The sequence below is a fragment of the Nyctereutes procyonoides genome, unplaced genomic scaffold, assembly GCF_905146905.1.
Source record: "Nyctereutes procyonoides isolate TBG_1078 unplaced genomic scaffold, NYPRO_anot_genome, whole genome shotgun sequence".
Taxonomy (NCBI): domain Eukaryota; kingdom Metazoa; phylum Chordata; class Mammalia; order Carnivora; family Canidae; genus Nyctereutes; species Nyctereutes procyonoides.
The window spans coordinates 15,726,906-15,747,796 of record NW_026575021.1 but is presented as its reverse complement, the minus strand read 5'-3'; the positions used below and the strand labels follow the sequence as shown (position 1 = coordinate 15,747,796).

The 20,891-nt window shown below is 54.7% G+C and overlaps 1 protein-coding gene across 1 annotated transcript in view; it reads right to left on the bottom strand.

Annotated features, from left to right (window-relative positions):
- Positions 1-12,286: 12,286 nt before the first annotated feature.
- Positions 12,287-20,891, bottom strand: part of BEND4 (BEN domain containing 4) — a 29,811-nt gene continuing 21,206 nt past the window's right edge. Inside the window, exons 4-5 of the mRNA XM_055339296.1 lie at positions 16,433-16,673; positions 12,287-13,060 (exon numbers count right to left, since the gene is read on the bottom strand). Coding sequence (XP_055195271.1) covers positions 12,843-13,060; positions 16,433-16,673 — 459 coding nt within the window. The 3' untranslated portion in view covers positions 12,287-12,842. The remainder of the gene's footprint in view (positions 13,061-16,432; positions 16,674-20,891) is intronic.

The following is a 20,891-nucleotide window of genomic DNA, read 5'->3' as shown; positions in this document are numbered from 1 at the left end:
CGCACACATGCACCACATACACCATGCATGCACTGCACAGATGCACACCCACCCGTGCCCCGTGTCCTTCCTGTGCCCCACGTCCTGAGCGTTCCTGTACCCCATATCCTGGGGGTTCCTGTGCCCTGTGTCCTTCCCGTGCCTCATGTCCTGGGGCTTCCTGTACTCCATGTCCTGAGGGTACCTGTGTCCCATGTCCCAGCCCTTCCTGTGCCTGTGACCTGTGTCCTTCCTGTGCCCTGTGTCCTGAGGGTTCCCGTGCCCTGTGGCCTGGCCCTTCCTGTGCCTGTGCCTAGTGTCCTTCCTGTGCCCAGTGTCCTTCCCATGCCCCATGTCCTGGGGGTTCCCATGCCCTGTGTCCCGGGCCTTTCTGTGTCCCATGTCCTGGGCTGGCCTCCCCTGTGGCCCCGCCGACCAGCGGTGTGTGTGCACCTGAGGCCCTGTCGCTGCTCGCATGTGGCACGACCCCGAAGGCCTAGCCTCAGCCTTCAGCACGTGTGCATCCGATGGACGTTCATGCATCTGCACGCCTGCGTCACGGGGTGGTTCTCACTCCTCAGGTGACGGTGGAGCTGCACAGGCTCAGGCCCGGGGCCTGCCCGCGTCTGTCTCGCCTCACAGGGGACCCGCGGGGGAGGGGAAGCCAGAGCCCCCAGTGTCCCCGCCCGCATCGTCCCACTGACCGCAGTGAGGACACTTCCACTGTCTCCCACAAGCCGCTTCAGACCTTTACAAGCATCGTGTGGGTCACGCGTGTACGTACATGTATAGGAGTGCCGTGTGCGGACGTGCCACGAAATATCCCGGGGCTCCAGGCCACGTGTGGCCACTGCGCCCAGTACAATATACAAAAAGGCAAGAAAATCAATTATGTGCCTCGATGTCATGGGGCTAAAGGTCCCCTGGGGTGTGCACGTGATTCGAAGACGCGCACTGACACGTAGTTACAACGTCGTCGGAAGCGCTAGTGAGCAACAGGAGGCCGCGAGAGCGGGATGACCGACGTGCGCCCGCTGCCCGGGGCATCGTTCCCGTGGCTGGGCCACCCGCTTCCCTGCGAGTTTCCAGGGCGCTCGTTCCCATGGCCGAGTCGTCTTCCACCGAACCCACCAAAGACTCTGAAAGTATCATCACGAAGACGCCAAACCCGAAGCGGACAGTAAGTCACACGGTTTAGTAATAAAACGATCCTTTCAGCGTTAGTGTGCTCAGAGCCGAGCGATTTCTCTTTCACGAGGTGTTTCTAGTACAGTCTCTGGGGCAGGAAGGGCTGTCGCCTGCGATGACTCTGAGGGTCGGTCGCTCATCGTCTCCTTCCCCTCGGCTGAAAGAGCGGTGATCTCCAGGGGGAAGAGGCAACCAGGGAGCGTTCACGCTAACGCAGGTTAACCACAGGATTTCGGAGGAAAACACTTCAGGCTCTCCGTTAGCAAGTGGGTGTGGACGACCTATTTTTTTTAAGATTTTATTTATTTATTCATGAGAGAAAGAGAGAGAGGCAGAGACCCAGGCAGAGGGAGAAGCAGGCTCCACGCAGGGAGCCCGACATGGGACTCGATTCCGGGACTCCAGGATCACGCCCCGGGTTGAAGGCGGCGCTAAACCACTGAGCCACCTGGGCTGCCCTATTATCATTTTTAAAATTTCTGTTTATTTATTTGAGAGCGAGCGAGCACGTGCGGGGAGAGGGGCAGAGGGAGACTCCCAAGCAGACTCTGCGCTGAGTGTGGACCCCGACTCGGGGCTCGACTCCGGGACCCTGAGGTCATGACCTGAGCCCAAACCAAGCAGCAGATGCTGAGCTGACTGAGCCCCCGGGTGTGCACAGCATGTGCCGTGGCCGGGGTAACCCGCAGCGCTGGGGCAGCCCACCTGCTGTGCTCACCGCGAGCTGTGTCAGGGGCAGCTGGCCAGGCCCGGCTCCCCGCGGCGCTCACACCCGCGCACCTCGCGGGGGCGGTTTCCGATTCTCTCCAGCCACAGCCCGGTGGCCGAGCCCGAGCAGTGACGGCGACATCACGGTGCTTTGGCTCCGTGTCCTATCTCTCTCTCGTGACAGGGCCGGAGAGCCGCTCGCGTGGTGTGTACACGGCAGAGGCTTTAAAAAGACAAAAGGAAAAAGAAAGAGCGAGAGGAAACAGGAAATGGGTGTGTGGCTCGGACAGCTGCAAAGGGAGACGGAGCTAGAGCTGGATGTTGTCAGCGGTTGCGGAAGCAGCGGAGCAGGAGACGAAAAGCAACGATCTTTAGGAAGCGCTGGATCATTATCTGGTCCCTTGTTTGTAAAAGTAGCTTTATTTTAGGATCGCATTTGAGTGGCTGGATTTGAAGCATTCTCCCCAGGCCCTGCTGTGGTTAGGCACCTAACACTGAGCACTGAGTACCGAGCACTGAGCACCGAGCACCGAGGCGATGGAAGCATGTGCTCGCTGGACACAAGCACGTGCCCAGGTTGGCTCCCCAACAACCCCATTTGCCTTTCTGATTTGAGCCGGGGCGGGGGGCGGAGGGCCACACAGGGAGGGCGGGAATGAGGCAGGTGGCAGAGTCCAGGGCCGGCGCCTGCAGTGTACACGGGTGGGTGTGTCTGGCTAACGACACGGGAGGGCTGTTTCTGGCACAGAGTAGTCGCCCCTCAACCACGTTCCTTTGTGAATGTCTGTATCAGTGTCCCGCCAGGTGTCACCATGAGACAGGCCCGCAGATCAGCTTGGCAGCGAGCGGAGGCGGGGGCGCGACACTCGGGCTGCGGGTATTGCGGGGAGCAAAGCTGCTTTGTTTCAATAACGATGCAGCATGATGCCTGGTGAAGAGAGCAATGTTCATTTTGAAAGTGGCTCATCCATTTGTCTCTCTAATACCCGCTTTCCGGGCTAATAATGCGGCCATTTCGCTCCCAACATTTAGAGGCGACACTTCCCTCCGCAGGGTCTCCTCCGCGCCAGCACCTGCTGCCAGGACAGAGGAGGAAGAGGCGCGAGATGGGCCACGGAGGGCAGGGTGGTTCCGAGCAGAGAGAAGGCTCTAGATGGAGGGTCCTTAACGTGGAGACCACGGGGGGGGGGGGTTTCGGGGACTCCAGGGCCCCTGGGAATGTCCTGGAAAACCCCGGCGTCTGTTCATCTAGGGAGAGAGGACTGGTCCTGACCCTAAAGGGCTCGGATCTGCCGTGTGATGAGTCAGGTGAGCCCGTCCCGCTGCGGGGACCCGGCCCAAGGAGCGCGGGGACCCGGCCCGAGGGGAAGAGGGACGGAGCCCAGGCTCACCCGTTCTCGATCGGATGGTCCGCGCAGCACCGGCCTGCCTTTGGCTTCCGTGTCTTTCTACAGTCACAGAAAGACAGTCCATCCAAACATAAACCAGAAACCAAAAGGTAATTATTTAGCACAAAACACTAATAGAAAACACAATACGACCCACCATCAAACACGATTATTTATTTTTTTTCTTCAATTGAATTGAAAATGCTCTGTGTTGCCAGGAAGGGGAATGAATCGTTGTCACTGGTGCAAGAGGGATGGAGTAGGACACGTCTCCTGCCCCGACCCTCCTGCCTCCGCGGGTCGCCTTCCTCCATAGACTCCGGCAGAGGCTGGAGACGCTGCTGTGAGTCCCTTATCATCGCCCAGAGGACCCCGGCTTTGGAGAAATGCCTGTATTTAGAGTTACGAGCTCTGGTCGCCGTGCTTCCGTTCGGGGACGCAGTGTCCTGTTGCTCGGATCGCGCTCTTGCCACGAGGACAGCAGGATAGTCTTGGCTATTTTTGTGCCTTGACACATTTTGATTTTTACGACTAAGGAAAAGCGGACAAGAGGCGCACCAACCTGGGCTGGGACGTGGTTGTGCAGCGAGGAGGAGCGTGCGTCGCCCAGCTGGCCTCCGGGCCGCAGCCCCGCCAGAGCACACGCACTACAGTCGGGCGCCTCCCAAGTACGCCTCGGGTTCCGCGGTAGACGCGCTTCTCTCCACCTTGCGGGGCCTCGCAGGCGCCCCATCCAGGCCCTGGGCGCGGAGGGCTGCAGCAGCGCCAGGGCCCAGGGGTCACGCGGACACTCACGCGGGCCCTGTTTTCAGGCCTCCACGGGCCAGGCTTCTCCGTGCAAACCGAGGGGAGGCGCCGTCCGACTGTCCCACTGTCGGGCCGGGCAGGGTGAGCAGGTGCTTGCAGTCTCGGCCCAGCTGCTGCACCTCACCCTCTCCTCCGGCGCGTCCTGCAGGCGCCACCTGCCCCAGGAGCCCCACCATGGCACATGAGAACGTCGCCTCCCCGGCCACGTGGCCACCAGGTGGCATTGGCTCTGCTACTGGGGCGCGACCAGCCCCGGCGTCCTGGGCGCTCGTGGGCGTCAGCGGCCCTCCGCAGAGTGGGGGTGCTAGCTCACCCTGGGCACCCACCGGGGAGCCGGGCGGCGGGCCAGGAGAGCACCCGGCCTGCCGCATTGAGTGTGCGGTCCCCGGAGACTCACCGGGCGGGGTGTGGACGCCGACTGGCGGGGTCCCAGTGCGGGTCCTGGTGAGGCGCAGCTGAGCGGCCCATGTCCCTTCGTGCGGCTCCACGGGCGCAGGCTGGTGTTCACAGGGGCGGGTTCAGCTGGGGGGGGGGGACAGGAGATGGAGAAGAGGGGATCGGGGTGCTGACTCCTGGGCTGAGCCCGGCACCGGGCCCCCCCAGCCACCGCCCCTGCCATACCCCCGACGTCTCTGCCGACTGCCTCTCAAGTGCTTGGGGCCGCCTGCACCGCCAGGTGGGTCCCACCAACACGGAGCCTGAGGTCTGAGCTACTTTAAGCATGTGCAGGGTGTGGGGGGACGAGCATCTAACAGGACTGGGGTGCGGCAAGTCACGAAGGCCGAGGCCCGCCCGAGTCGGCACGTACCTTGGCAGAGGTAGAGCCGACGGTCCCGCTGGGACGGACACACAGGCTTGGTGGCACCGTCTCAGGCTCGGGGCCCCAATAGCGCGTTGAACATGGCTCTGCTCGCAGGGGAACGTTGCTCCGTGGAGCTTGGGGTTTACTCCTAATTCACAGTGGGTCTTTGTCATCGTCCTCCACGTAGGTATTTAGCCATTGGCCAGACCAGCGTGGGTCCCGGGACGTGGGCCCCAGTAAACACACCGGGTGAACGTGTCTCAGCTCAGGATTCTATCCCCAGACATTTGGTTCCTTCATTACGTGGCCCGTGTACTGAGCGGCAAACCCTAAAACCGACCCACCCGGGGTTTCGACCCACTGGGTACCGAGGACTCATCGTAGTTCATACGCATGGAGCCCCGGAACGAACGGGCCCTCGTCTGGCTTCTTCCATCAACATGTTCTCCAGGTCCGTTCACGTCGTCCGAGGTGCTGCTGTTTCTTGTCTCACGGCTGCCACCCCTCGTGTGGCTACACATCTTCTAACGCATTTTGTTTACCCGTTCATCAACTGGTGCACGCTTGAGCAGTTCCCACTTTTGGGCCGTGATAAAGAATGCTCCTGTGAACACGTATGTACAATGCGTTTAACCCTCCGAAGTGTACGCGGTGGGTAGGACTGCTGGGTCACATGTTGACTTTTTTTTTTTTAGATTTTTAGATTTTTTTTAGATTTTATTTGAGTAAAGGATACGAGGGAGGAGGGGCAGAGGGAGAGGGAGAGGGAGAGACAGACTCCCCACCGACTAGGGAGCCCAACCTGGGGCCAGATCCCAGGACATCGAGATCAGGACCTGGCTGACGTCCGACGCTTCGCTGACCGGGCCACCCGGGTGCCCTATAAATACACGTTTCAAGCAACTGCCAGTTTTTCAAAATGAGCACACCACCTTCTGTCCTGCCCAGCAACGTACGGAGGTTCCAACCACGCCTGTGAGGGTGGCGGGGCCGGGGGGGGGGGCCAGGGGAGGGACATGCCGACTCCCCAGCTGAGCTCAGGCCCCAACCCGGGGCTCCATCCCATGACCCAGAGACTGTGACCTGAGCCCAAATGAACAGCTGGACGCCTGACTGAGCCACCCGGGCTTGGCCCCCAACTGCGATCTGAGATCACGTGCTCCCAGCATCAGTTGTTGAAAGGATTATTCTTTCCCCATTCCAAGGTCTTGGCTTTGTGTTAGAAACCAGTGGAGCATCATCAACGTAAGGATGTCCAACTGTCGAGTACCTGGGTTCCTTGCATTTCCGCATCTAACTGAAGTTCATCTGAATGAATTTCAGGATCGGCCTGTCCGTGTCTGCGAAGCATTGTCCTGAGACTTGGGCAGGAGCTGCAACGAACCCGTTGGTCATCTCCAGGAGCGCGGACATCTGACCATCACGTCCTTGCATTGTTACCATTATTATTTAGACCTTTTGGAATTCCTTCCACTGATGTTTTGTAGTTTTCAGTTTACAGATCTGAGACTTATTTTATTAAATTTATCCTTAAGAAGTATATTATTCTTTGTGATATTATCGTAAATGGAATTGTTCTTAAATTCATTTTCAAGTTGCTTGTCGCTGGTGCATAGAAATGCACTTAATTTTTGAATACTGATCTTATATCTTGCGACCTGGATGAATTTGTCCCTGATACCTTTTAAAGTATTTAAATTTGAAGTTTCACCCCGTGAGTCTGAGGTAGATATTCAAAATATTTGAGAAGAGTGGAATATTTGACAATATTTTAAAACTCAAGTTACTTAACAATCCTCTTAATGCTTTATAATGATAAATTCCATTTTAATTGATATCTCAATTGAAACCTGAATAATTCAGACCAAGTTACTGCTTCATCCAAAACTGGTTGAAATGTTGCATCTTCTACTGAAAAAAAAATCCCATCTTTGTATTTTTCCTAAAATGAAGCAAGTGTTTTCAGTTTTCACTTAAGTCTGATTTGTGAAATGACGTTTATTCAATTTTATTCTATAGCGGGTGATATGTCACATTCATATTTTATGTAGGACTAACAGGGGGAAGCTACTATCATGCCACCTTGGCCATAACTGTTCTGTTTTTGTACTCAGATCACTGTTCAAAAACCATGAACAATCAACATTTGTTCATTTTTAAAGGTCATGAGTAGCAGCTGTAGGATTTTTTCCTCCCTGGTAGGACGGTGCTGTTGAGTAGGAAACAAGTTGTGTTTCAAGTGTCAATGTACAGAATACTGGGAAGAAGCCCTCCTGGATTCCATATGCCACTCTTCCATCATCACCGGGTGTCTTTTTCGTTCACTAGATCACACGACTTTTTGGATGACTTTGATCAGTTCTCTGATCTAACTGGAGTGTCTTGTACTTATTTGGGCTTTAAGTACATAGGATTTGCTCAGGACCCAGAGACAAGCAGAAAAGCTTTTTGAATGAATTGAAGAAAGACGCAAAGAACAAGTTAAAACACTTAACAGAGACTTGACATTTATTGTGCAATTTTATCTCCAACAGAACATGTGGCATTCTAGAGGTATATGAGGTAATAAAATCAATACTCCAATTAGAACACCTGAAATAACTGGCTCTAGTAACAAATGTTTCTTATAATTAAAAATATTGGATGTTTAAAAAACTCTTATAACATTTTAAGTTCCTAAAAGAAATGTGCCTAACACTTAAAAAACAACTTACTTTTCTATATAAATTGTTCACAAAAAAAATCTTGCTATTCTATATTACACTATGCATTTATAGTTTTATTAACATATCCCTAGTGGGTATTAATTCTACACAGTACAATCGAATAGAAATTATTCATAGAGAATCAACAGGACTCCAACAATAAAAATATTAGGATCAATGGATTTGTCACAGTTTCTCCACAAGTGTTCATCATAGAAAATAGAGTAAAGGCAAGTTGGCCCCAATGTCAGGCTGCTACATGAAGCTCCAGAGAAGAGGGACAGAGGCAGTGCTTACACTGGGCAGGGTCTGGCTGGACCAAGGACCTCGAAAGTTTCAGGACCGTCTCACCGTCTGGCGCGCCCTGTTCCCAAGAAACACAAGCCGGGCCCGCATGGCCTTGGCAGGCTCCTGAACTCAAGCACAGCCCCAGAGATGTGAAAGCCAGTAACTACGGGAAAGGGTCCACAGATTACCATATTTTCCTACAAAACCTTCACAACGGTTCTCACAGTGACATCGTACATTAAATCCCTCTCTTCCAAACCAGACTCATCGACTCTAAGGCTACAAACACAACAAAGGCGCAAACTGAAGGAAACGTTAGCTAACCGATGCCCAGTGCCGTTTCTGACATCTAGGGGTCCCCAAAGAAGATCACTCCACTGAGTTCAAATGTTTGCTTTTATATCCCTGCATTTTTGTACAGGGAACCTACGAAACAAAGGTGAACACATCAGCGATTTTAATTTTTTCACTACTTTAACACTTCTTGTCAACATGGACTCTCACGCAAGTCAAGTCTTACGTGGAAACCCGGGCAGTTACCAGAACAGGTATGGTTTCTAGGGTCCTATTGAAGCGTCAACACACTTTAAAGGTGGTTTTTAATAACACAAATATCATCTTTCCCTCGATGCCATAAATCAAACACAATCCATTCCAGACTGTTGGTGGGCTTTGAGAACTCTGACTACTGGGGAAAACTGAACTAGTCATCCTGCTTCCTGAGCCCAAGGGGATCGCTTACTAGCTGAGTACCTTGGGCAGCGTCCTTACGGATAAACTGGGGTAACGAGAGTAACCGCCTCGGAGGACAGTCACGAGGATCAAAAGGAGACGATGCGTTAAAGTGCTTTGTAGAGAACCTGGCACACGAGAACTCAAGGAGTATCAGCTGCAGTTAGTAGGGTGGTTGTTAGAGGTTTGGGGTGGGCCTGAAGGGTTTTCCAACGTGGCCAACACCCACGTGGCCACTTGTACTGGGGCAATTACGCTGAAGGGGGAACTGTGACTCCGTGAACACCTAGACCTTGTATCAGTCAGCTATGGATGGTCACCAGGAAAACCAGCCTGGCCACTTGTACCACAAAGATTTGGTAAATTTAGTGCTACAGGAGGCAAAGCTGGTCGTTCGTTAGACGGGCAAAGTCCAGTCCTCTCACCGTTGCCTGCAGTTGAGTTCACTATGGAGGGTGAGGTGGCCTCTAAGGTGTAGATGGTATCAGTTATGGTCTTGGGTTTTACACACTAGAAGGCAAGTACTGGGGCCTTGGTGTACGTGCACCCCGCCTTGTCTGGCATCAATCCCTCAGCCTCTAGGAAACACAAATGCCACTGACAATGCAAGTAACTGTGCAGAGGGCCACCGGCAGGGTAGCATTTTCCTGCATCATTCCAAGGGAAGTGATTATTTGTATTCAGTACTTATACGACTGTAAGAAGCCACGGCTATGTTTACAAAAATATATCATAATGCGACATAGCCCTGTTTAGACACGTTTACATTAGGGTTCTGACTCCAGCGTTCTAGTTGACACGCTTTGCCAAGCAGTTATGGCAAATGTTGCCACGTTAAACACACACCAGCGAGGCTTGCACCGTATGTGCACAATCGTTTCCCATTACATTTCTTGAAATTTGTGTAGAAGAGCTGTCAAAAACCATAGATCTCTACTGTGAAATGACACAGCTCTGAACGAGAAAAGTTAGGTTTCAGTCTTTTCTACAAATAAAGTTATCCCAGACTGAGTTTTTAACAAATGACTAAACTCTAAGAAAAAACTAAGGAGGTAGTCGGTGGGTATTAGGGTTAGAGTCTAGAGCATGGGTCGTATAGTAAAACCCAAATGAGGGGGAATGTAGGTTTGCTTTTCTGAAAACCGTGCGTTTCACCTCGCATAATGCTCCGTCCGGGTTCTGAGAGCAGCAGGGAGGAGGACTAGACATCAAAGGCGGGAGGAGAACGCAGAAGTCACGAACCTTCCGGTTCACCGGGTTGGGGTTGTTGTCTAGATCTGGGGAAGACGTCAGGTATCACAAGAACAGCTACTGGGCCGCATACCCCGTTCTACCCGCATCTGGCTCTCGGACGCGCCGGGCCAACTCCCGCCTCTAGCAACGTGTCCTCTACAAGGCTGACAGTCCCCTAGGCCGCTGTGCTTATGGCCGAGGAGGGGCCAACGAAGATCCGGACCGAAGTGCACCCGCCTGCTCTGCAGCTGTGAAGCAGCTCCGCGGGTCTCCCAGTTCCCTCCCGAGGAGGGGCAGCCGCGTTCTGCAGCCGCCGTCACCGGCCTCTCAGCGTCCGGCAACGGCGTCCGGTGGGGCTGCTCACGGCCCAGCGGCCCTGCCCTCCGCAGCCTCCGGCCTGCTGCCTCCCTTGGGTCCCCCAAGGGCCTCCGGCGCCCAGCGCCGCTGCATCCGGGGCTTCGGGTCGCTTGGAAGGTAGGCAGAGTCCCTGTCCTGTCCCCTTACCTCGGGGCAACGAGACACGCCGAGACTGTGTCACTGGCGGGCTGTCCGGTCACGGTGGTCACGGAGCACACGGAGCACTGGGCAGGTGGCGGTGAGCCTCTGGGGCCAGGCCAGGCCAGCCCTGGGTCACCCCCCCCCCGCCCCCCGAGCAGGTGGCGCCGCCGCAGCCCGGGCTGCTCAGTCCGTCGGTGCCGGTGCCCAGCGACTCAGGGATTCCACGAGCTGACGCGACACTTTCTATCTAGCCACGAGCGATCCGCCAACTGCCCAAGGGGCCGAGCGTAAGCCACGTCCTCAGGTCTCCAAGGACATCAGGGCAAAGGGGGACAGAGCGGGGACGGCCCCCGGTCTTGGTGGTGGTGAGCTTTTGAAATCTCGCTCCACACTCGCTCCACAGGGTCTCACCACAAAAACACAAACATCCTCTGCACGCCCCGATTTAGGGATGAGGCAGCCGAGAGGCAACCGCCGCGAGCCAGGCTCGCACAGCGGCCTCCGACGGCGGCCCCCGAGCCCCGGGGCTGGGCGGACCCGCACCAGGACAGCCAGGCCGCGAGCAGGCGGCGCCCCAGCCCCACTCAGCCTAAAGCGCTCAGCCAGCTCCAGCGAGCACCTGATGCAAAAAAGCAAGGACAGAAAGACAGAGGAGGTTGCGGGGACAGTCTGCGTCTGGCCAGGATTTCCTGCCACCAAAGAGTCTTATAAGGCACTGCTGACTTCCCAGACCTCTGAAAACATTTTAAAAGTCTCCCCCTTCCTTGGACCGCCGAAGGCAGCGGTCTCCTGGTTCCCCTAACATCACATTCGCCATCATCCTTTTACTTACAAATCTAAGCCAACGTGCCCCAAACGGGGTCGAGATACTAGTTCTCCCCACACGACTCAACAGATCCAACAAAGGACCACCTCTATGAACATTAAACCCTTCAATGGACGAAGCTAATAATAACAGAAGCTAAAGGAGAACCTACTTCCAGGGCCGTGCATACAGCTGGTGCTAATTACTGAACATAAATGATAATTTACAGTCTCACAAAAAACCCTCTTTATAAACGGATGCTCATAAAACTTCAACGAATTTCCGACCGATTTTCAAAACCCTCATCACGTTGGTGGACGTTAGGCACCTTCAGCAACTCCTGCCCACGCAGCCCTAGGCTCTACAAAGAATGTTAATACGGAGGTCGGGGTGACGGAGGAAGCTGCTCCTCCCCCCGAACCTCAAGCCCTCAGAACCAGCTTCTAGCATCTCCAGTCTGTGGGGGAGGAACGCTCCCAAGGACAGTACTAATTTCACGGACGGAGCTCAACAAATTCAACAGGAGAGAACACGTGGGAGTGGTTCAGTGCTGACTTAGCCAGAGCCTGTGTTCAACAGATCGGGGGGGGGGGGGGCTGGGGGGGGGGAAGAGGCACAAAACAGCAAAAACAGTCGGGATGAAACATTTTCAACAGTGACAATGAGAAACAAAAGCTTATGCAAAGTCTACACATCTACTCAGAGGAAGACCCTCACGTTTCAGGGAAATTACAGACGAGCCCGTTGCATAGTTGTCAGAATGGCCTTGCGGCTGTGTATGCGATCCCAGAACGTCCGGTCAATCGGCGACCACCAGCAGTCACACCACTTGTCTGGCCTCCAGTGACTGAAATCCTCGTTGCTCAACCCATCACTTTGGCATCGTGTCGACAAAGTCTGAGTTAAGGCTGTGGGAACGGTGGGTCGGTGGACCTACAAAACCGAGCAGCTGCAAAGGGTCTTGGATCTCTGGCGGTTTCCTGACTGAACAGAACGAAAACTTACTGTTTGTGAACTCCAGAGCCTTTCTGATCAACAGGGCAGATTTTTGGGCTGGGGGTGGGTGGGGTGGGGTTCATAAAAAAACTTAAAAAAAAAAAAAAACCAAACCCAGCGGTTTCCAACGAACCGTTGTCTAGCAGCGACTTCTGTTCTCAGGCTTAATACAGGCTTTGCCAACAGGCGACAGTGTCGCCCACCCTAGGTCTTGGCTGAAAAGTAGGAATTCAAGTCTTTGGAAAATGGAGAGACAACTTATTTGAATTAAAATAAAGAAAATGTTCATTGTCCCTTAAAATAACTGCACATCTGCCTCTTCTTTCACGGGCAGGGCCTCTAACCCCGTACCCCGTCTTCTGCGGGGACGGGCTCTGCTCAGGAAGCAGGGCTTACGGGAAGATTTCAGACAGGTGACCAGTAGTTCACCGATTTTTTTTCACCCTCACTGTCTAGCTAGGAATCAATTAAATTCAATTGTTTTTTCTTTTTATAATGTACCCAAAGTCTGCTGTAGGTTCCATAGACTTCCCAAACAATCCCAAAATGGATTTCTATTTGGGAACTGTGGCAGTAGGTCAAGAGAGTTAAGGTTTGAGATGTGTACAGTCTGACAGAAGGACATGGTCTGGACTCTCAGGGGACGGGGACAGCACACGGACAACTGGAACTGTTGAGAGGACCAGCCGCTACGGTGTAAAGATTTTTGTCCACTAATCCCCAGGCCCATCCTGGGAATTTTTATTGAAGACCTCATCCTGGGAAGCCTGGTGATCGATCCCTTCATAAAACGAGCCACCGTTGTGCAGGAAAGTCCCCACCGCCCGCCCCTGCCGGGCGTGACCCACAGCGTCGCTGAACACTTTGTTTATTTGTTCCTCCGAGGGCATCCACCAGTCGGGGTTGGAAGTACAGTGCATCCTAATGAATTCTGTGGGAATATACACAACAATAAAGAGAGAGAGAAAAACAGCTGGTTTTTATGGAAGATGACAGACAGGCTGCTTAAACATTTACAGAAGCTCTATAAGAAGAACTGTACGGGAAACCCAACGTAATGCTGTGATGATGTCACTTCTAGACCCCACTAATCACACGTAAGCTTTCTACCCACGTGCAAAAGCAAAAACCACGCCAAGTGAGAGGGTGATCCTCCTAAGGAGGACCTGCCATCGAGTGGACGGTACATCTGACTGGTGAGAGGGGCCGCGGTGGACGTGGCGGAGTACGTCTGGAGCCCGTCGGCACCCGCTCACTTTTCTAGGATGTCAACTCTTTCCGGGAACGTTACCTAACTACCATCAGCACAGTACTCGTTAGTCCGCTAGTGATCTGCAGACTGAGTGTAACAGGATCACAACACCTCAACGACTGAGAACCTGTCTGGCTGGTGGTTCCGAAGGGGTCCCCACATTCTTCCCGCGTATTAGAGGTCGTGCTTGGTTCTCTAATCAGGACATCTGCACGTGTGCTGACAAGTATCTCTTAAGTATCTCTAAATATTTCATTTCACCAGAAAGCAATCAGCACGCCTGGAAGGGCGAATGGGTAACAGGTAACTAAGACTCTCAGGAAACACTCAGCCTCCCTCTGGGCGGCACGCGGGATCCTCCCCTCCGTGTGCTCGGGGGGCTGGGCACGTACACAACTCCCGCCTGGCTATTCTGACACGGACACTGGGAAACCGAAGTGAGCAATTTTGAAAAAAGTCCTAAGTCAAACTCTGTCCTTTTTGCACGGCTGACTGGAAGCCCAGAGCGCCTATTATACACCCCGGCTCTTCTCCAACACTGCTCCCAGACAGAAGCAGGTCTGGTCAGAGGACTGGGTTTGTCTGAAATGACTGCGTGGAATCTTGGCCCCGTTTGCCTTTAGGAGAAGCTGACGCTTCCCGTGTTTGGACCCCCAAAATCCCAAACTGAACCTCGCCCGTCTCGGTAGACAGATGGAGCTTAGCAGAGAAGCGGCGGCACCGCCGACTTTGTTGGCATCCCCCTCGATCCTGAGCCTGAGTGGGGAGCCTTGCTCACCTACCTGAGCCCCAGACCTTTACTGAAGGGAAAGAACAGGGTTTATTCAGCATCTCATCCTGCCAAACTGTCAGGATCAGACGGCTGAGCGGGGGCCCAGGCCTGGGAAACACTGATGGGGAGCCCCCTACTGCTCTTCTGTCCCCCCCACATCCCTACTGTGTTCAGCAGGTATCGAGTAGCTGTGGTGGTTTCCCAGTCTCTGTCTGGATTCCCTACTCACATCCACACAAGGAAATAAAGGCTAATGGATGAGGATGCTATGACCCTGCGACCCCAGGAACGTGCTGCTCTGTGATGCCTCTCGACCCCCACCCCCAGCTCAGCGTCTGCTGCTGACACAGGACCTTCTCTGATATTGTAGAAAAGACTATTAAAGGCTAAATGCAGAGCTCTTCTGGTTACACAGACCGGACACATGTCCAGTGGCCCTCTAGGGGAAGGTCAGCCCTGAGTTTGGTTCCATTCCCCAAAGCGCCCTGCTTCTCATCACTAGCGTCCAGAGGCCTGAGGTTCCCTGGGCTGTTCCAGTCTTGCTCGCCACAACGTGGACGTCCTCTCCGGGTTCCCCAGGCCTAAGCCTTTATGTAAAGAATCCCATCTGGGTCAGAGGAAGGCCCTGGGATTTCAGCTTTTGGGACTAGTATGTAAATGTTCCCATCACCCTTTTTGCCTATGAATTCTCCACCTGAGGGCACGGGGAGGCCTGTGCGTGTCCCCAGGTGAGGATGAGCTGGAGAATTCAGGTTCTGGTTAGCCAGCCTGGGCTGTGTCCGTGTCACAGCGGCTCAGGCAACGTTCTCAGGGCAAAGCACGAGTGCCCTGGGATGTTCGTTAATCCCTGTTTCACGGACTTGCTGGTTAAAATGTAAAACATTTAGTAAGAATTCCTGGAAAGGGATACAGCTGTGAGGCCCCTTGTCCTGATGCCCCCTATGGGCCCCAGAGCCACTTGGGGTACAGTGTCCCCAGGAGAGCCCCAAGCTCACGGCTGCCTCGGTTACTCTCCGTGAGTCACTGTCAGCTCTGATGATGTCGAGGAATAAAGGAGGCTACGGATAGTTTGCTAGGACAGACCTGGCCGTGCCCATCGCCCACTCTGAGTAAGGGAAACTTTCAGGCTGGCGCACCTGTGCCTGCTTGACGCAGGTGCTTTCACTCCAGGTGGTTTTCTCAGTATGGGCCCCCTGCACCAAAATCACCTGGGGCGGGGGAGATGGGCAGCAGTGCCTGCCTCTCCCCTGCACACCTGCCGAGTCACAAGCTGGGGCTGGGCCTGAGCCATTTCGGCTGCTCACAAAATCTCCATGTGCCTCGGGCACGCTAGTGTTCCAGGATGCTGTGGGCCTCCCACGAGGGACTGCTGGAATGTCCTTTCTGTAAACCAAGGCCTTGTCAGTAATACTGTTTCTTCGCTGCGACCTCATCAGGAAATATTTTGATCCCTGTCCAGAGTAAATTATTACTAAGTTTTCCCAACCAATGAAATTACTATTGAACCACGTACAGGCTAATACTTGAGCTTTTTGATATGGATTTTTCAGGTGTGAACAGTGTTCTGTCGGCGCTCTAGCGCCTCTACTTGCCTACGTCTGTGTTTATGTGCACCTGCCGAATCAGCCGTCTACCCCCGCCTTCTCCTCCTCTCCCTCTCCTGACCTGCCACGGTGCGGATCAGCTGTTAATACTGGTACAGCGCTATTCTCTGAGCAGGATCTTTAATATAGAACCTTAAAAAAAAAAAACTAGCAGAATAAAGCTGACTGGGCAACAGGTACTTGAGACAACCAATTTTAAGGAAAACTAACTAAATAAATTTAAGGAGTTGGGTCCGAGTCCTCTGGAGGAGGTAGCTGGGTGGGGGGTGGGGGCCCAGGCTGCAAATGGCAAACGGGATAGATCATTTCACTAATTTTTAAAAATATTCCACACCTCCCCTTCCTCTTGTGCGTTTCCCAATGCTCCAGTTTGCGGGCGGTGGCCTTCTGTGGCAGCAAAGAAAATCTGAATTTAAAGCGTGAAACATGAGGTGCTATGCAATGCTTATGTGCCATTAAGTGAGAACGTCAAGGCTCAAGCAAACGAAGAGTTTTGAAAGGACTTCTCAATACCAAGTAGATGGGCCACATGGAAGCCTATAAAGATCTCACGGGGGAAAAAAAAACATCAAAATACAGTAAAGGCTGAACACTTGCACGGGGGTGGGGGGGAGCCACAGCCAATGCGGTGAAATGAGACCACAGATGGTGACGCTGAGCGGAAGGATGCAGTACCTCGGAGGCATGTTACTTTAACTGGATCCAGAGGGCGTCTTTCGGGACCTGTCTCTCCTGACTGCACTGACCTTTTCCTTTTCCCAAGGCCGCATGAGTACTTAAGCTCATCGGTTGTGAAAACAAATCTGATGAGGTATCGAAGGAGCCGTCTTCCGTCTTTCTTTGAAGAATTTACAGCCTCGTCCCACTGTTTGCTCGTTATGTAGACAGGATAGTTGTTCAACAGCTGCTTGCTTCCCTGGAAAAGCCAAAGTATTTTCTCATTACCTTCTTAGCCAGCCAGCCAGCCAGCCAGCCAGCCAGCCAGCCAAGGCGATCTCCATTTCAAAGGCAAGACATGGTTTTTAACCAAGTGGCTCTGCTGACAATGAACCAGGTAGTGAAGAGCACAGGTAATTGCTCACACTCAGAACGGGCACTTTTCAAATTACATTTGCATTTTCTATAACAAGAGCCAATGAGGTATAATGAACACCTTTGAAAGAGGAGCTATTTATAACTTGCATTTTAACAGGTAGGTTAAAATGTGTCAAGATCCAATGACAGGGAACACTATTTAAATATAACCCGCAACTTTCCTTTTCAATCTATTAAAATATGCAAAAAAATGACTTTGAAGAGTGTGATCAAACAGGTCTCTTCATCCTCTGGTTGGCGGTTAAGTATTTTTAGAAATGATGCTGGTGGTCTAATTTTCGTAAAGGTACTACTCGTGTTTAATTCGCCTGACACCTGATAGCCATTGCGTAACAGCAGAAACAGCATTAAAAAGCGAATTTAAAAAAGGGGGGAAACTGTGAACCCCACCCCCCCAAGTCATCATGGATAATAATAATGCAAACCAGCTTTCGTCAAATTACAGCTTCTGCAAATGCCACTGTGTCAACTCAAAATTTTTCTTCCTTTTCATCTTCTTAATTTATGTCTGCTACAAAATTCCCAGGCTCAATAGCTGCAGTGGGACTAATTACAAGAATTTCTGTAACATTTATAAGGCATGTTTAGTCAATTCCACCTACACAACCATTACTTTAGTTCCGGTTGTCCATAAAATTCTACAGTCCAGGACAAATTAATTAACCCATGATCTCAGTTTTAATGTACTCCCTTCCTCGGTAATTCAGGTGTTCAAAATAAAGAAGGAAAAATTCATTCAGTTTTACAACTCTGTAAATCGACTACAGGTTATAAATTGGGCACTGTTTGGGTCCGATATGGGTTCATTTCAGAAAGTGCCGTTAGTAAGCAGGGAGAGGGCGATGGGCCAGGCTGGGGCCCCCCGGGAAGGTGGCTCCCGGGGAGGTGGCCCGCAGGGGCCCAGAGCCCGGCGCCGGCAGCACGCGGCTGAGCCTCCTTGGGGGAGGCCGCGGACGCCCGTGGTCTGTGCTCTGCGTGTGGAACAGCGGCAGCTTGCACGGAACCTGGCTCCGCGGCTCCTGTGGGGTCCTGAGTGACCTCCACTAATCGGGGGGACCAGAACTCCCCTGCGTGGGAAACAGGAAGAAGTGAACCGTCGTGGGTTTAGGAGTGAGCACACGGCACGTTGAGGGCCGGAGGGCGGCGGGGCTGACGTGGGCCCAGGCCACTGTCTTGGGGGGGCAGGGGCTGGCGGGGAAGCCAGAGGGGAGCTGTGGGGCCCAGGGGCCGGGGGCGCGCGGAGGATCCCCACGCAGGACAGCGGTGCCCCTCCCAAAGACAAGGGCCAGATGGCCACGGTGGGAGGCAGCGAGCGAGGACCCCCGAGGGTTCCCACACTCGGGGAGGAGGAGCTGGGCCCTGGGGCGCGGGGGGGGGGGAGCCTTCCTCAGCCCACAGATGGCGTCAAGGTCTCTCCGGAAGGACCCACCAGGATCCGCCACCAGATCCACCAGCAGCCGGCCTGCAGGGGCATGGTGTCCCCACGGGAGACGAGCCCACGGCCGGGGCCCGGTAACAGTGGCTAAACGGGGACTCCCTTTCCTTCTTTCTACTGCTGTGGCACTGGGACGTTTGAAGAGCCTCCGACGGGTTTTCGCTGGCAACGTGAGAGAACTTTAGGGAGAGGAACAAAGACGGGGGGGCCGTGGAGGGCTCCCGGGGGTGAGGGCTCCTGCCAACGTGCGCCCTGGGCGATCGCTTGGCCGTGCTCCTTGCAAGCACACCCGACAGCCCCAGACGGGGAGACTGAGCGGCTCTTGGCAAACCTTTTATTTAATGTTGTGCAAGTTTTTTTTTTCCTTTTTAAGATTTTATTTGGGAGAGCAGAGCTAGAGCGAGCATGAGCACGGGGAGCAGCAGAGGGAGACGCAGGCGCCCCGCTGAGCAGGGAGCCCGAGGCGGGACTCGATCCCGGGACTCTGGGGTCACGCCCTGGGCCAAAGGCAGGCGCTAAACCGCTGAGCCACCCAGGGATCCCCAGTATTTTTGTTTTTGTACAATAGAAATGTCAAGTTCAGAAATGTGGACCCTATTCTGGGAGCAAAAATGAGAGAGGGGGAGGATGTGCTGCCATGGTCTAGGGACAAGGGCGGGGAGGGAGGCAGAGGGAGGAGCGGCTCCTCAGCGAGGCTGCAGAGCAAGCAGACGTCAGGGCCGAGGAAGGCGCGGAGGCTGTGAGGGCTCAGGGAGTTCCACGTGGGGTTGGTGCTGCCTTGACCCGGGAGAACCGGGTGGGGCCGGAGGGCGCAGGGCGTCCACGGTTGATCCCAGCGGCCGGCAGCGGGGCACCCGGAGCCCAGATCTAGCTTTGGGGCCCGTTACCTGCACGGGCTCGTGGTCACAGGGAACGGACCTGAGCGGAGAGGGGGCGCGGGAAGGGACGAAGGCTGGCGCCGGACAACAGTGCACGCAGGGCTCCTTCAAGCACGACGAAAGCCCGGGGAGCCAGAAAGTTCCTGACCCCAGGGCCAGAGAAACGGCGCATGGAGCAGGGAGGTCTCCCCCCGCCCCCCGCCAACAGCCGGAGCTGGGAAGGCCACCGCCGCCTGCAGACGACTCCAGCAGTGGAGGTGCAGCCAAAGGACGGGGTGAAGGTGGGACGGCGGGGGGAAGAGCAAGTGGAAACCAAGAGTGGGGTCACCATGTCACGAACGCAGACCGGTCTTTCAAGGGCTTAATGACTAGGAAAAAATGAGGTCACCAGTCTGCAGGGGCCTTCGACGCCAGGCCTGCGGGGCACACGGGAGGCCGCCTGGGGAGCAGGGGCACCGCGGCGCAGGGTAAGGGCTGACGGGCTATGCCCAGCGACGGAAGCTGAGGGAAGGCAGATGATGGAGGCGGAGGGAGGGGTCAAGGCAGGCCGGTCTTCAAGGGGGGAAGACTCAAGGGTGTGCAGCACGCAGTGACCCAGTAACCGGGTGACAAGGGACGTTGGCCGCGGGAGTCCCGGGAGGGGAGCGCGGCACTGAAAGAACGGATGCGGGTCGGGCTGGTGCGGGTGGCAAGGTGGTGGGGGGGACACCGCCGGGGCGGGGCAGGTGCGCGGACCCGGAATCCATGTGGTAGGACTCGCAGGACCGGGCTCAACGTGGTGCTGCCGAGGGTTCCACGGAATTCAAGAGGCAGGGTGGCGGGGCCAGGGGCAGGGCGCTGCGAGGAAGGGGCAGACGGGGACGGGCCCCTCCTAACCGCGGGGGAGGCGGGTGACCCCACACCCGGAGCTGGGAGTCCCAGGGCGCGAGACCCACTCCGCCCTTTTCACCCTCTGGTGTCTTCCGTGCAGACGCGTGCAAAGCAGCGTGTCCCCATGTGCCCTTGGCCGTGAGGCCGGGGTCAGGGCGGAAGAGCAGGTGCGCGGCCGGACGTGCGCCACAGCTGTCCGGGGACGGAGGCTCAGGACGACCAGAACTGGACACAGGAGTGCGGAAGGATGTGTGACGAGGACATGCGAGAGGGTCCTGCCTCGACTCCCCTTGCCACGTGAGGAAGACTTAACTCCCCAAAAGGCACTTACGTACTGAGGTCAACCCAAGACGTTTCTAACCACAATTGCTCTTCCACTGGGTGTGGGTTCTGAAGTCCGGAAGATAGGGCAGCCCGGGGGGCTCAGCGGTTTAGCGCCGCTTTGGACCCAGGGCATGACCCCAGGGTCCTGGGTTCGAGTCCCGCATCGGGCTCCGTGCATGGAGCCTACTTCTCCCTCTGCTTGTGTCTCTGCCTCTGTCTCTGTGTCTCTCATGAATAAATAAAATCTTTAAAAAAATAATAAAGCCCGCAAGATAAAAATAACACCTATCCAAACCTGAGCCTTGGCAATCCGGTAAGAACGTGCCATGTTTCACCCGACCTGCGTCCCCGCGCCCTGGCAGGGCTGTGCTGCTCCTGCAAGGCCCGAGCAGCCGCCAACCAAGCCGCGGCACAGAGATCGTGCACCTGCGTGGGGGCGCTCGCTCCGAGAGCACCAGGGCTTTCTGGAAGCGGCTCCAGCGGGGGGAGGTGAGGCGGTCAGCCCCCGGCCCGTAGCAACGCTGCGAGAGTG